The sequence below is a fragment of the Alligator mississippiensis genome, chromosome 2, assembly GCF_030867095.1.
Source record: "Alligator mississippiensis isolate rAllMis1 chromosome 2, rAllMis1, whole genome shotgun sequence".
Lineage (NCBI taxonomy): Eukaryota > Metazoa > Chordata > Crocodylia > Alligatoridae > Alligator > Alligator mississippiensis.
This window is the reverse complement of record NC_081825.1, coordinates 262,904,156-262,918,050: the sequence shown is the minus strand read 5'-3', so window position 1 is coordinate 262,918,050 and position 13,895 is coordinate 262,904,156. Positions and strand designations below refer to the sequence as shown.

The 13,895-nt window shown below is 51.4% G+C and overlaps 1 protein-coding gene across 2 annotated transcripts in view; it reads right to left on the bottom strand.

Moving 5' to 3' along the window:
* TMEM63C (transmembrane protein 63C) overlaps nt 1–13,895 on the bottom strand; it is an 84,006-nt gene that overhangs the window by 21,509 nt on the left and 48,602 nt on the right. The window contains exons 4-12 of one of the 2 annotated variants that reach the window (XM_059723114.1): nt 12,984–13,063; nt 11,856–11,888; nt 10,310–10,397; nt 8,055–8,092; nt 3,966–4,108; nt 3,441–3,492; nt 2,731–2,839; nt 1,949–2,022; nt 778–858 (exon numbers count right to left, since the gene is read on the bottom strand). In XM_059723114.1, the coding sequence (XP_059579097.1) occupies nt 778–858; nt 1,949–2,022; nt 2,731–2,839; nt 3,441–3,492; nt 3,966–4,108; nt 8,055–8,092; nt 10,310–10,397; nt 11,856–11,888; nt 12,984–13,063 (698 nt within the window). The remainder of the gene's footprint in view (nt 1–777; nt 859–1,948; nt 2,023–2,730; nt 2,840–3,440; nt 3,493–3,965; nt 4,109–8,054; nt 8,093–10,309; nt 10,398–11,855; nt 11,889–12,983; nt 13,064–13,895) is intronic. The other variant, XM_059723116.1, reaches the window with a different exon arrangement.

Below are 13,895 nucleotides of genomic sequence, written 5' to 3'. Positions count from 1 at the left end.
ATCAGTGCCAAGGGCCTCATGCTCGCCCCACATGCCAGGATCAGGCCCTGGGTCCCCATGCCACCCCCACATGCCAGGATCAGACCCTGGGGCCCCACACTGCATCCTGCATGACCCCACGCTGCACTACAGCACGCAGAGCCAGGCTAACTAGCCCACAGGGTTTCCCACTGGGCTGGAAATTTGATAGCATGGGAATGGTGCCATTACTCCACATTGCCAAATTTTTGAACTGGTGGGGAGTCTAGAGAGCTGGATCTAGCCTGCAGACCAAGGAGTGAGCACCCCTGCCCTAACGTGGTAGGAAGGAGCCTTTCCAGATACAACCTGATGCTCACCATATCTCCCATAATGGCTATGCCCCCTCTACATCGCACAAGGATGTGACAGCCCTGGGACACCATGGTGAACATGGATCGGGGGAAACCTGATGCTCTTCATAGATCTTGCTATGCCAATACCACTGGGTGTGACAGGGCCCACTGGCACTAGAGAGACATTCAGTACCCTAGGCAGAGCCCTGGCCACCATACGAGGACACTAGGAAGGGAAAACATGCAAAAAATTGCTGGGGGAAGGGAAACTGCCTCTGCTTAGATGTGACTCTGGGTGAGGTGACGAGGCTACTTTTGGGTAACCCATGAAAGGCCTAGAGAGGGCAACTCATCCACAGACTCTCAAGCCAACCAGGAAAATGATGCACAGGTACCTCAGCAATCACCTAAATATGACTGGCAAGGAGGGTCTGTGATTAGCAACCCCCACCCCTCAACTTACCTTTTGGCATCCAGCTTCATCAGCTTGCAAACGTCAAAGCAGAACTGGACATTGGTGACTGTACAGCTGGGATAGGCCTCACTGGGGGACAAAAAGACAAAGCTGGGTCCCTTCCCTCTAGCAGATGCAAGAGACACTGGGCACTCAATTTTTCTAGCTCTGTAGCTCTTCAGGTCCAGCAAGGGGAGGGATACAACTGGGATGGGTTTGGGGATAGGACACTTGTTCTGAAGCCTTCATAAAAGTGACCAGTGAGTCTCATGGGCAGACTTGTGAAAGAGGCAGTGGCTTCCCCAGGACCTCCCCACAGGAATAACACCCTTAATCCATGCACAGACCAATGCCAGGTAATGACTCCATTCCAGGAAGTGCTGAATAATGGGGAGATGGTGGCCTTGTCTGCACCTGTCCTTTCCAGCAGGGGGTAGCCCTGCTTTCCCCACTGCATGAGACCCCAGCTGCCCATCAGCCATTTCCTGCTTTCCACACCAAGGGAAGCAACTTGCAATACTTTCACTTTGTTTCAGGGTGAAAGTGGAGCAGACACACAATGTACAGCCTTGTACTGGTGTAAACCACTCCACTCCAGGGAAAAAATCAGCCAGTATTAAGTGAAGTGTAATTAAACCCTGGTGAAGTTACTGCAGTGCATCAGCTTTGTGTCCAGTCCCCTAATCCAGGGCTGTCCAAATTCCATGCGACCCAGAGCCAAATGCCCCTGAGGCTGTACCAGCTGGGGCCACATGCTCCAGGCCTCATCCATGCAGGTGCCCTCCACCCCTGCGCTGTGTGTGCAGGTACCCACAGCTACACTACACCCACATGTGCTCCCACCCCTCTGCACTGTGCACATTGGTTGCCTAGCCTTAACCTCAGCTTGTGATAGCCATTTGCTCAATGCCAATTGGTTCTTTATGCCATGTAACAGTGAGGTACTGTCTTGGCACCTACTGCAGACAGTGAGCTTGAGAGTTGAATCCTTGGCAAATTACTCGATAACTGTATTCCATATAGGCACCCGAAGTTCTTCTAATGGTTTCAACTCTCTCTGAACCCATGGGTGCCCCTGGCCTGCTTTCTTCTAGTGGGGCAGCAAGAATGAGCTGAACTGGGAGGGGAAGGCCATAGGGATGGGATCAGAGACAAAGCAGTGGCCTACAGCTCTGCTCACTGAAAATGCTTGATGATCAGGGAGGGGTCTGTGATCTCCTTGGGAATCCGGGTGACCATCAGTGTCCGGGCAACCTAAGAGAGCAGGGAAGGGAAAGGTGTTAAGGCTGGAGGGGATGAAGAGCAGGATCATGCTACTAGGTATGTTCCTATCTGTATATCACATCCTGCTCTGCTTGGAAGTGCTTTGCTCAGAAGCAGGCAGTGTTTTTATGTTTACTGCCTGGATGGAGGACACTGGTACCCAGGGAGGGGAAAGGGCTGGAACAGCACCACACTATGAATTGGAAGCATAGTTAGGAGCCCAGTCCAGGAGTCTCGATTGTTGGCTCCAGTACACTGAGCTTCCCAAGAAGTGGGAAGAGAACCCAGGAATCCTGATGTCTAGTCACTGGCCCTAGTTACATCAGTATCCTGGTGTAACCACTGGACACACTTACTTGTGGCTCTAACTGCACCAGTGTCATGGTGTAACTCCTGGCCCTACCACCACTTAGGAAATGGGAGAGCTCAGGCCTCATCAATGCCACAAACAAATCTCTACTCAAGGGAGAGAATGGGTGTGCATGTGTGTATGTGGGGGGGTGGGCCATTCTTTCTCCTCCATCTGGGAGAAATCCAACTCCTCATTCCCAGTCTGCCCAGTTTCTGGCTGATTGGAGAGATCAAGCTTATTCTGGAACTAACGACAGTTTCTGCAAAGGCAGAAATGGCAAAGCACAAGCAAAAGCGACCAGGGTCCCTTCAGGCTGGAAAGGGCAGAAAGGGTAGAGGGCTGCTTACCTTCTCATTTGTCTTGTATTCCAGCTGGACTGAGTGATGTGCCATGGAGAAGATGGTGACAATGAAATAGATGAGAGCGAAGATACTGTGTAACCACAGGAGACGGTCTCTAGGTGAGATGAAGGAACAGATCAGCTAATAAAGCAGCACCCACCCATGAGGACCAGTGGCACCCACTGCAGCCCAGCTCTCTCCCCAACTGGGGAGCAAGCAGACAGCCTATCACAGTGAAAACCATCAGGGCTTGGCATCCCCAGTCTTAGAAACTCCTCTTCCAGACATGGGTGCAGGAGGGCTGGCTGTGAGTTCAGTTCACAGTTATAGCAATCTTAGCCCCTTCCCACAGGGAGTGCTAAAGGGAGTGCTAAAGGGAAAGTTGCAGGAGTACCAGCTGAGCTGCTGTAGAAATGTGTCAGGATAACATGCAAGCTCAAGCTACTCCAGTGCCAGCCTGCCCCAGCAGAAGGTGCTGAAGTGACTGGTGTAGGCATACCGGCTGTCATCTCTTCTGGGGTAGCTGTACACATCTGTGCATCAGCTGCTCACACAACTGTGTGATGCCCAAAGACAGGGGATCTTTAGGACTCATGCACGAGCAAACCCCTAGCATCGACCACCAAACTGGTCACGGTCTAACCCTGTGTGCTGGCGCCCCACTCGCTCCTGGTAGGTGGCAGGGGGTGCAGCTGCGAGGTGCTGGGGGCACGTACTGTGTTGGGATATTGGCGATGGTCGTCCGGCCAAAGTGAGCTGGATTACTTCCTGGAAGGGAAGAGAAGAGGAGAGACAGAAGGAATGGGAGAACTGAATGTGTTCAAGAGGTTTCAAAGATATGAACAGCTCCACTATGCCAGCTGCCTAGGTTCCTCCATGGCTCCTCCTGCCATACTTTAAGGTACCCTGGTATCTGCATTTTCAAATACTCCGCAGCTGCCCACCAAGCTGCCCCACACCGTAGAGGAAAGACCTCTGTCACCACCACAGTGCCTAGGACTTGCTTCCCAGGAACCACACGCTATCCAGGACTTGTAGATTTCACAGCCATTAGGGCTGGAAGGGATCTCGCAAGATCACTGGGTCCATCCCCCCTGCCCAAAGACTCTATATTCCTGTCTGACAACCCACAATAAGACCATTGTTACCCCAACCTGCATGGTATACAAGATACACCCACATGCTGAGGGAAGCAGTGTCCTGCCATGGGGATCCCCTAGCAGGCCTGCAGAAGAACCTACCCAGGAGGTCCCCCGAGAAGTTGACAGGCAGGATGACAGCCACAGAAAGCACACAGATGATCATGAGCAGCACCAGGAGGTGGCGCTGGAAGGAGAGGTAGGTGGTAGCATCGATCCCACATCTGCTTTGAATCTCTTCATCCCTGGGGAAAGGAGGTGGAGGGCTCATTAGTATAGCCAAGATGGTGTCACCTTCCAGCACCCAGCCCAGGGCAAGCAGCTACCACACCCCAGTAGGAAGCTGGGTGGCAGACCACAAGCTCAGACTCCTGTGTTTGTGAACACATGGGGGTTTCACAGGGGAGTGCTCTGAACCCCATGAAGAGTAAGGTTCAGGCACATATGTAATGGAAGATGGACAGGTTTCCTACTGGGGAACTGTCCAGCAGGGTGGATAGGACCCCAAAGGGAGGGGTAGAAACCTAGGACATTTAACCTGGGCTTGGCAAAGCTGTGGAGGGTATGCTGAAAGGGACAATACTGTCCTAGCCCCTGAAAGGGCTAAGGGTCCTAATGGTTTTCTGTCTAATCCCCATGGCAGTCTATCTCTTCTCTTCCACAGATCTCAGATGGCCACAGGAGGTGAGGAGTGAATCATCAAGGATCTGGCCAGAGAAGCACCAACAAACATTGGTACATTTCTGATTACCCAAGTGCTGAAGGAGAGGATGAGGATGGAAGGAGCCACAGAACACCGAACGAAGAGTCACCCACAAGAACAGCCCAGCCAAGACAGGCGACAAGCACAAGAAATACCCAGGCAAGACACAGGGGCCCAGATAGTCCTGTGATTAGGGGGGCGGTACATGTGCCTTCAGGAGGCCTTAAGTGCCTCTACTCTAATGCTCATAGTATGGTGAACGAGCAGGAGGAACTTGCCCTCCTGCTAGCTAACACAAACCCAGACATAGTGGGGCTCACTGAAACTTGGTGGGATCCAACACATGACTGGGCAGTGAACATCAAGGGCTATAGGCTGTACAGGAGGGATAGAACAGGGAGGAAAGGTGGGGGTGTGGCGCTCTATGTCAAAGAGCAATACATGCCCTCAGCAAACAGCACTGGGTCAGAGGAAGGGCAGACTGAAGTGCTCTGGGTCAGAATACAAGGGGATCGGGGGGGGAAAGGAACTTAACGGTGGGGGTCTACTACAGACCACCCAGCCAGGGAGAAAAACTAGACTGGGAATTCTCAGGTCAGCTTGCGGAGGCAGTTAAGTCAAAGGATGTGGTGATCATGGGTGACCTAAACTATCCGGACATCTGCTGGGAAGAGCAGTCAGCCAGGTCTGACCGCTCATGTAAGTTCCTAGCCGAGTTACAGGACCTCCATCTAACCCAGAAGGTGCACAGTTCCACCAGGGGAAATGCCTTGTTGGATCTGGTCCTGGCCACAGGCAACGATTTGGTGAGGGGACTATGGGTGCTCGACCACCTGGGCGATAGTGATCATCGCCTACTGGAATTCACCATCCAGCACAGGGTGTCAAAGGCCTGCAGCAAGGCAGCAGCCCTGGACTTCAGGAAGGCAGATTTCAATGAGGTAAGGAGACTAGTCGGGGAGGCTCTGAGGTCCCAGAAGGGAGAGCAGTTGGGAGTCCAAGAAGAGTGGTCGTTCCTTAAGGAGATTATCCTCCATGCCCAAAGGGTGACAATCCCAACATGGATCAAAGGGGGAAAGAGTGCTCAAAAGCCCCCATGGCTCACCAAAAGCATCCAGGAACGTCTCAAAAAGGAGGCATACATCCAATGGAAGGGAGGGGCCATCACCAGGGAGGATTATATCTCCTTGGCTCGAGATTGTAGCGGGGCTGTTAGGAAGGCTAAGGCGGAGATGGAACTGGGACTAGCGACCCAGAAACAAGAAGTCCTTTTTTAAATACATAGGGAGTAAAAAGAAGGTACCGGGTAACATGGGGCCTCTGCAGGACACGCTAGGAAATCTGGTGGTTGCGCCAGACAACAAAGCTAATCTCTTTAACAATTTCTTTGCCTCCATTTTTCTGAGCAGGGACCAGGTCATCCTCCACATCGGGATCCCTGACAGTCGCAGGGGAGGCACAGCCAGGCCCAGGGTCAGTGAGGACCTAATCAGGGAACTTCTGATGGGACTACACGTGTTCATATCAGCAGGTTCTGACGATCTCCACCCCAGAATGCTGAAGGAATTAGCAGAGGTCATTGAGGGACCCCCAGCACGGTTTACGAGCACCCATGGTACTCTGGCAAGGTGCCGGAGGACTGGAAAAGGGCCAATGTGGTCCTCATTTTCAAAAAAGGGAGGAAGGAGGACCCAGGAAACTATAGGCCTGTTAGTCTTACCTCGGTCCTGGGGAAGCTCTTTGAGAAAATTATCCAGGTGCACATCTGTGAGAGGCCAGCAGGGGAGATTATGCTTAGGGGCAACCAACATGGGTTCGTTAGAGGCAGGTCCTGTCAGACCACCCTGGTGGCCTTCTATGACCAGGTCACAAAATCCTTAAATACAGGTGTCGCGGTGGACGTAGTCTTCCTGGACTTTAGGAAGGCCTTCGACACTGTCTCTCACCCCATTCTCGTTAAAAAATTAGGTAACTGTGGTGTTGATGTCTACACGTTTAGATGGGTCACTAATTGGTTGGAGAGCTGCACCCAGAGAGTGGTTGTAGACAGGTCATTTTTGACCTGGAGGGATGTGGGCAGTGGGATCCCCAAGGGGGACATCTTCATTAGCGACTTGGATGAGGGGGTGAAAAGCACCTTGTTCAAATTCGCAGATGACACTAAGATGTGGGGAGATGTGGGCACACTAGAGGAAAGGGACAGGCTGCAATTAGATCTAGACAGGTTACAGGGGTGGGCCGATGAGAACAGGATGGGTTTCAATACTTACAAGTGCAATGTATTGCACCTGGGGAGGAAGAACCAGCAGCATACCTACAGGCTGGGGAATTCCCTTCTCATCCGTACAGGGGCAGAAAAGGATCTTGGAGTCGTTATTGACTCCAAGATGAACATGGGCCGACAATGTGGGGACACGGTCAGGAAGGCTAACCGCAACTTGTCATGCATCCATAGATGCATCATGAGCAGGTCCAAGGAGGTGATCCTCCCCCTCCATGCAACATTGGTCAGGCCGCAGTTGGAGTACTGCATCCAGTTCTGGGCACCGCACTTCAGGAGGGATGTAGACAGCATCAGGAGGGTCCAGAGGAGGGCCACTGCATGATCAGGGGGCAGCAAGGCTGCAGGGGGCAGCAAGACTATGAGGGGAGGCTACGGGACCTGAACTTGTTCAGCCTCCACAAGAGAAGGTTAAGAGGGGATCTGGTGGCCGTCTATAGACTGACCAAGGGGGACCAGCAGGCAATGGGAGAGTCCCTGGTGCCCTGAGCACTACCAGGAGTAACAAGGAATAGCAGCCATAAGTTAATGGAGAGTAGATTCAGGCTAGATATCAGGAGGCACTACTTCTGTCAGTGTGGCTAGGATCTGGAACCATCTTCCAAAGGAAGTGGTGCTCACTCCTACCCTGGAGGGTCTTCAAAAAAAGGCTAGATAGACACCTAGCCGGGGTCATTTGGCCCCAGCATTCTTTCCTGCCCATGGCAGGGGGTCGGATTTGATGATCTGCTCAGGTCCCTTCCAACCCTACCAACTATGAAACTATAAAACTGGAGCTGGAAATTGCCTGGAAAACGGTCTCTCCTGTGACAGTTCCAGCATTTTCCCACCCCAAGGGAACCGAGTAGAGACATTTTCTTGCTCTTCCAAACCCAAATGGTATTTTCAGAAATGAGGGGAGAAGTATGTCAGACTTTCTGAACTCCAGATAAGTGGTGGGACCCCTGAATGACTCACAGGGCAGGAAGGGAGCAGTCACCAAAAGCAGAGCAAGTTGGAGACGGAGCAGGACAAGGGACAGAGTGTTGGATAATAAGTAAAAAATCCGCACTCCTTTCTTACCCAAGACTGCCAAAGGAGGCCAAGTGGATACAACAACCTGGGGTTGAAGGCACCATATATTGGTGAGGGTGCCTTAGTAAATTGAAAGGCAGAATGAGGCATGGTTGCCATCCTCCTGTACAGATTGGGAAGGACATGTACTTACTTCATTTGGTAGATGGAAATGAGCCAAGAGCAGAATCCCTAGAAAGGAAGATGGAAAACAAGATCAGTTAGTGGAGGTCAATGCAAGATACCATAAGAGCAACATGGGCTGAGAGAGCATCATGTAGGGAAGTGGGTGCCGGCAGCACTGCAACCATGGCTGGGGAGAACAGGGAATGCCTTCAACGCATCAGCTTGTGTTATGCTAGCACAGCTGCTGTTTTGAACTCAAAGACAATGCTCCTACCAGCACAGACAGAACAACTCTTGCCTCTTAGGGCAGAAGGCTTGATTGCTTTCCACTGCTTTTGCTGCAATTGCCTGGGGATCTTTACTTTCCACATGGGCAATCAGCAAAGGAAGCAGAGGGCTCAGGATAGGCATATGAGGAGAAGGGGAGAGAAACCAACTGTTAAATGCACCTGGCCACATTCCATGGCACGAGTCTAGGCAGCATGACCTAGAACACTGGTTCTCAGCCTTTTGAGACTCAAGGCACCCCTCATTAGATTCAAGGCACTCCTTGGAAAATGCCAACTCTTAGCATTCATTCATTTCTTGACTACAGAACAATACTAGAGTAATTCTTCTGTTGCAAAGAACTCAAAAAGGCCACAACAGGTTAGAATGCTTTTGACACTCTGGGTTCCTACTTGGAATCTCTGGGTTGATCTTGTAATTGCATATCTAACAGTGCTAATATTGTGCAATACTGTTACAAAGACCTTGCAGCACCCCAGGGTGCCATGGCCCCCTCGTTGAAAATCAGCGGTCTAGAATAATGATGACTCCAGAGGGACATATGTGCACCTTATAAATATCTTCAGAGTCACTGTGTAAATGGAAGGGACCTACTAATACTCTCAGAAGGCAGCTAGCAGGATGAGGAGGGAAAGTTGTGAGGCTCAGGGACAAAAATTTAGGCTACAGATGTCTTTACAGCAAGTAACCACAGCAGAGGGCCAGGAGGGCGAGGCCCTGTCTTTGAGAGCAGGTTAGGGGGGAGAGGTCAAGGGAGAAAATAGCAGGGGGATGAACCCTGCAAAATCAAGGGGACAGGTCTACACTGCCCTCCCTGCCCCACCTTGGTATGGTAGCCTTTAGCTCAAGCACTCCTTCCCAAGGATATCTCCTCCTCAGTACCTGACCTAGAACTGCCTGGTAGTATCAGTCTTGAAGACGAGTTTGCATCCTGGGAGCCAATGCTCCTTCTGCTTGGCTTCAGTATGACTTGACTCCATAGCCACCTGGCATCAAGGGAAGAGACCCACATGCAGTGAAATGTACACTGACTCCCTTACCCCTGTTAGGGAGTCAGGGTTAGGGGCCAGAAAGGAATTCCTAGACCTTGGCCAAGATTTGCTACTGGAGGAGGTGCTGCTCTAGACAGGACTCTGGAGTTTCTGTCACCAGTTTGTCTAGCTCTGCTTGGCCTGGATGGAGATGGCACAATGGTAGAAGTCAGTACCACAGGAAGGGAGGGGCAAGTGGGGTAACTGCTCCGGGCACTGAAGCAAAGGGGCACCAACAGGTGAGTTGTGAGTTGATATTTTGTTATAAATATGTTGAAAAATGTTGGCTCATGTGGTCAATAATGTCGCTGATAAATGCCGCGTGCATGCACACTGCTGCAGCATGCACATGGCCAGTCTGGCAACTTGGAGAGCAGTGCCTGGCTGGTGAGTCTGTTGTGGGGGACAGTTGGGGTGGGGGCAGACTGAGGCCCTCTGGTGAGGGTGGAGGGGGACTGTGACTGGGACAGATAGTGCCCAGCTGGGGTAGGGTGCAAGACAGAACCACAAGCAGCTTGTCCGGGGGGGCGCAGGGTGGGGGTGGGGGCAGCTCCCACCACTGTGTGCACCCCCAGGCCCCGGATCTGGGTGTGGGATGAGGGAGGGCTGCGACTACAGGGTTGCCAAGGGCACCAAACTTCCTCGCTACGATACTGGCAGAAGTGCCCATGCCCTGTCTGCGTTAAGCCTCCTGCTGCTAGTGTAAGCAATTAAATTGCTCTGGGGTGATAGGAAAAAAGGCAGTGATTTCCCCCAACCTGCCCCCCCTAATAAGGACATCAGAACAATGCAGCTTCCCAGGAAAAAAAATGAGCAGCTCTTTGATCTGCTGCTGGTTCAGATGAAGCAGGAAGCTCTGTGCTTGTGACCCAATTCCATTTCTGACCTGGGCTTCCAATAATAACACTTCCTCTTGGCACAGGATGGAGCTAACTTCCCGCACTACATCCTGCTGGACACTCACCACATCTTTGTTATCAGCTTCCAGAGGGCTGGTCTCGGAAGGGGATTTCTCCTTCTCACTCTGCTCTCCATAGAACAGTGATGTCAGGCTTTCAGGGAAGACAGAAACGATGACAAAGGAAAAGTATAGAGAGAGGGGGAAGAAGAAGAGAATGAAAGAGGCAGAAGGACAAAAGGAAAAGGGAAAATGTAAGATCCTGATCAGACTTTCATCAAAGTGATCGGAAGCTTTCCCTTAGTGACTGAGACCTTCCTGGGCAATCAACTGGGCTGGGACAGTGCCTGTGCATTTCTAGCTCAGAGGCTGGCAGGGATTTCTCAGCTCAGTAGCTTTAAGTAGTCAGTTCTTCCATCAGCCTGTTCACTAAGCCAGTGAATCAGCAGGTGGTAGAAGGACTCTGTGCATAAAACCACTACAGTCCCAAAGCATGTCACCCCCACCCCATCACCCAAGGAAGTCACTGCAGTTCCTATGCCCAGGTTACAGTTTCATGGTCACTAGAACAGTGATTAGACGCATGCTGCCATTGCTGAGTGGGCATATCGAACTCAACTGATGGCCACCGGATACAGGAGAGATGAGGCACCAAGTCAGTCAATAATGGTAATATTGTAATGAATGAGAGATTGGGTGTGCATGTCTGCACACATGCTACTCTCTATAGAGCAGAATCAGAATTGCTTCACTAGGTGTCGTAGGCCCTGTGGCACTGACAGCTAATGGGAGCATCTCTTTCAGCTCACATGCTGGATGATTCCTGTAAAATGAATTTTTACAGCCCCTCAGTTGATGATCTCAGGAGACATTCCAGTACTTTTTAATCCCAGCACATGTTTTGAATCTTGCCTGCGCCCCTTTGATCTGTCCCAGGAGGGAAAACCTCATCAACACATTTCCAGTTTTAGACCCAAAGCCAGAGCAGAAGAAAAACCAAAGGAGAATAAAGATCAGAAAAGGGTTCTAGAAACAATTTCCTGTAGCCAGCCTCATGCCTTGCAGAGACTACCCCACATTCCCCCATCACCACATCTGTGCTACCCCCCACCCCCAGTGCATCCTAGGGAAAGAAAGAGGAAGCACTGCGGGGTGGGGAGCAGGATGGCACTAAAATACTGAGGAGCCTGGCAAGCCTAGGAGGGGAGGCCTGGCAGATCAGTCTGGTTTCAGGCTGCAGGGTACGGAGGGGCGAATGGACAACAAAATCTCTCAGAATGTAACCCCCACCCCCTCAAACCTGGTGCCGGAGTCATTTTTAATTGTGATGGATGTTCGTATTTTAATGTAGGGCTTTGTCCTAAGGCCCAGAGACTACTGATATTCCCTTCCACCCACTGCAGCTGAGTGGAAGAATTTGGGAATTTTGCTGCTATACACAACTGTCCTCAAGCCCTCCTCTTGCTGCCAGTGCCAGGCTCTATGCTGGGAGATGTCTGGCCTAGCCACCTGCCCCTCAAACACCCTAGGAAAGCAGCTACTGATTCTTTCTTTTCCAAGAAGACACGTATCCTGCCACCAACGCCAGTCACCAGATCACTAGTATCATTACTCATAGGAGTTCCATGTGCTTGGAGGGATTCGGCTGTTACAAAAGTGTGGGGGGGAAAGAGACAATTAGACACACCAACAGCTACTCAGAAGACTGCATCATTCCCTGATCATCTTGCCCAGTTCCCTTCCCCATTCCCTGCAACCACTCCTTTGCACAGTATCACCTAGTCAGCTATCACAACTGCAGCCTCGAGCCCTTTACCCCCTATACACTCACTCCTCCTTCACCTCCACCTTACTGTTAGTAACACAAAGAACTGCAGCACACCAGGTGCCATAATCCCCCCCAACTATCACCTATTCCAAGCTCAACCATTACCTGTTTCCTTACAGGCCCTCTCACCTTTGCCCAGACAGCAAATTCCACACCCCCCTCCAAGTGTGTCCCTACACCATCATCTCCTTTCTCTTGCCACATCATAGCTTGAAGGTTTCATCCAGATGCACACTCAGGACCTCTCTGCAAGAGGCACCCGCTTTTCCAGAAGGCTAAAGCACCAAGACATATGCCAGCTACTTCCTTAGCCCTCAGGGAGTCCTTCTGTGCAGGCCATGGGCTGACTCCTGGCCTAGTGCATTCAGCCACACCTTTGCCAGTGGTTTCAGCAGGTGGGGAATCAAGCCCACAGTGACAGGAGCAAATCAGAAATTTCAGTCAGAGGATGGGGGCTTGCCTAAGGGATTATGTGACTGTGTGGCAGGAGGCAGGGGAAATGGTGTTTTAGCTCAATAAATGCTGCACATGCTAATGGGGTTTTATGGCATTTCTTAAAATAACTGCATGAAAAGAAAGCCATATCCCTAAACACACCAGAGTCAAAACCTGCCTGGTGCTGGCTCGCTCTGTACCGAGCAACACCAACTAGGGCCTGCTGGGAAAGCTGGCCCAGATGCAGCCCAGGCTGTGCTGTAGCACAGCACAGAGTTCAACTTCTCTTAAGACAGTCTGCAGCATGGAGGAGGTAAGACAGCTACAGAGGTTATGAGCTGCAACATCCCCCAATACCTGAAACTCTATCCACATTATAACCAAGTGGCACTAACTGGCTTCTTCCTTGATAGCTGTAGCAGAGGCTGGAGACTGACAAGGCCATTAAGGCATCTAGGAAGGAAGCTTAGTTCTTACCTGTCATTATCCATCAGCAGGGCCAGACGCCCATAGTCCCAAGCTGCTTTTCGAAGGCAGGAGAAGACCAGGAGGAGGAGCTTCAGCAGGTGGGAGAAATCAAAGGGTTAATGTTCCCTTTGCCTGATCTCTACTGTGTCCCCTCAGTGCTGATGGCCAACTGTGCTCCTGCCTTAGCAATGTCACCACAGCTGCCAGAGGCCCACTGGCAGGGTGACTGTACTCACACACTAGCAGAATCCCACTAAACCCAGGGGACTATATATATCCACACCCCTGTACGCCCAGAGAGAATGCACACACACACAGATGGAAAGCTAACACAGCTGAGGTGAGCATAGCTCTCCACACACAGAGGCAGACACCTATATAGCCACAGTGCCTACTACACACACAGGTAAAGAGAAGAGTCCATACACAGAAACCCGCCAAATACTCCTTGGGCAAAGCTGCTTGCTCAGCTCATAGTACAGCTCCTCCCCACTTGCAGATTGGGCTGTACACCTGCTGCAGACACATGGCATGCACTGAAACCCACCCACATGTCTGTAGGCAGAATCAGATTCCCCCTTGGTGGTTCATGTAAGGCACACAAGTGTTTATGGCTGCTGTTCCTACCAGCTTCCCCTCAGGGATACCAACTCCACACCCACAGCCATGTATACACCCTCTTCCCACACTTCCTTTAGCCCAGGTATCAGTAAAAGCTCCAGTGTAGACAAGGGTGATGTGGTTTTGCTGCTGTGTCATCCCTTCACGCTTTGTGAGGGTGAAAGTGACAAACCTTGTCTCTGCTGCAGCATCCAGCAGTGCTACCACAGAGGGGTAGTTACAGGGCCCAGGTTTCTGAGTATGGCTGTTGCTATGGGAAAGCACACATGGTTAAAGCTGTCTTTCCACAGGCAAAGAGGA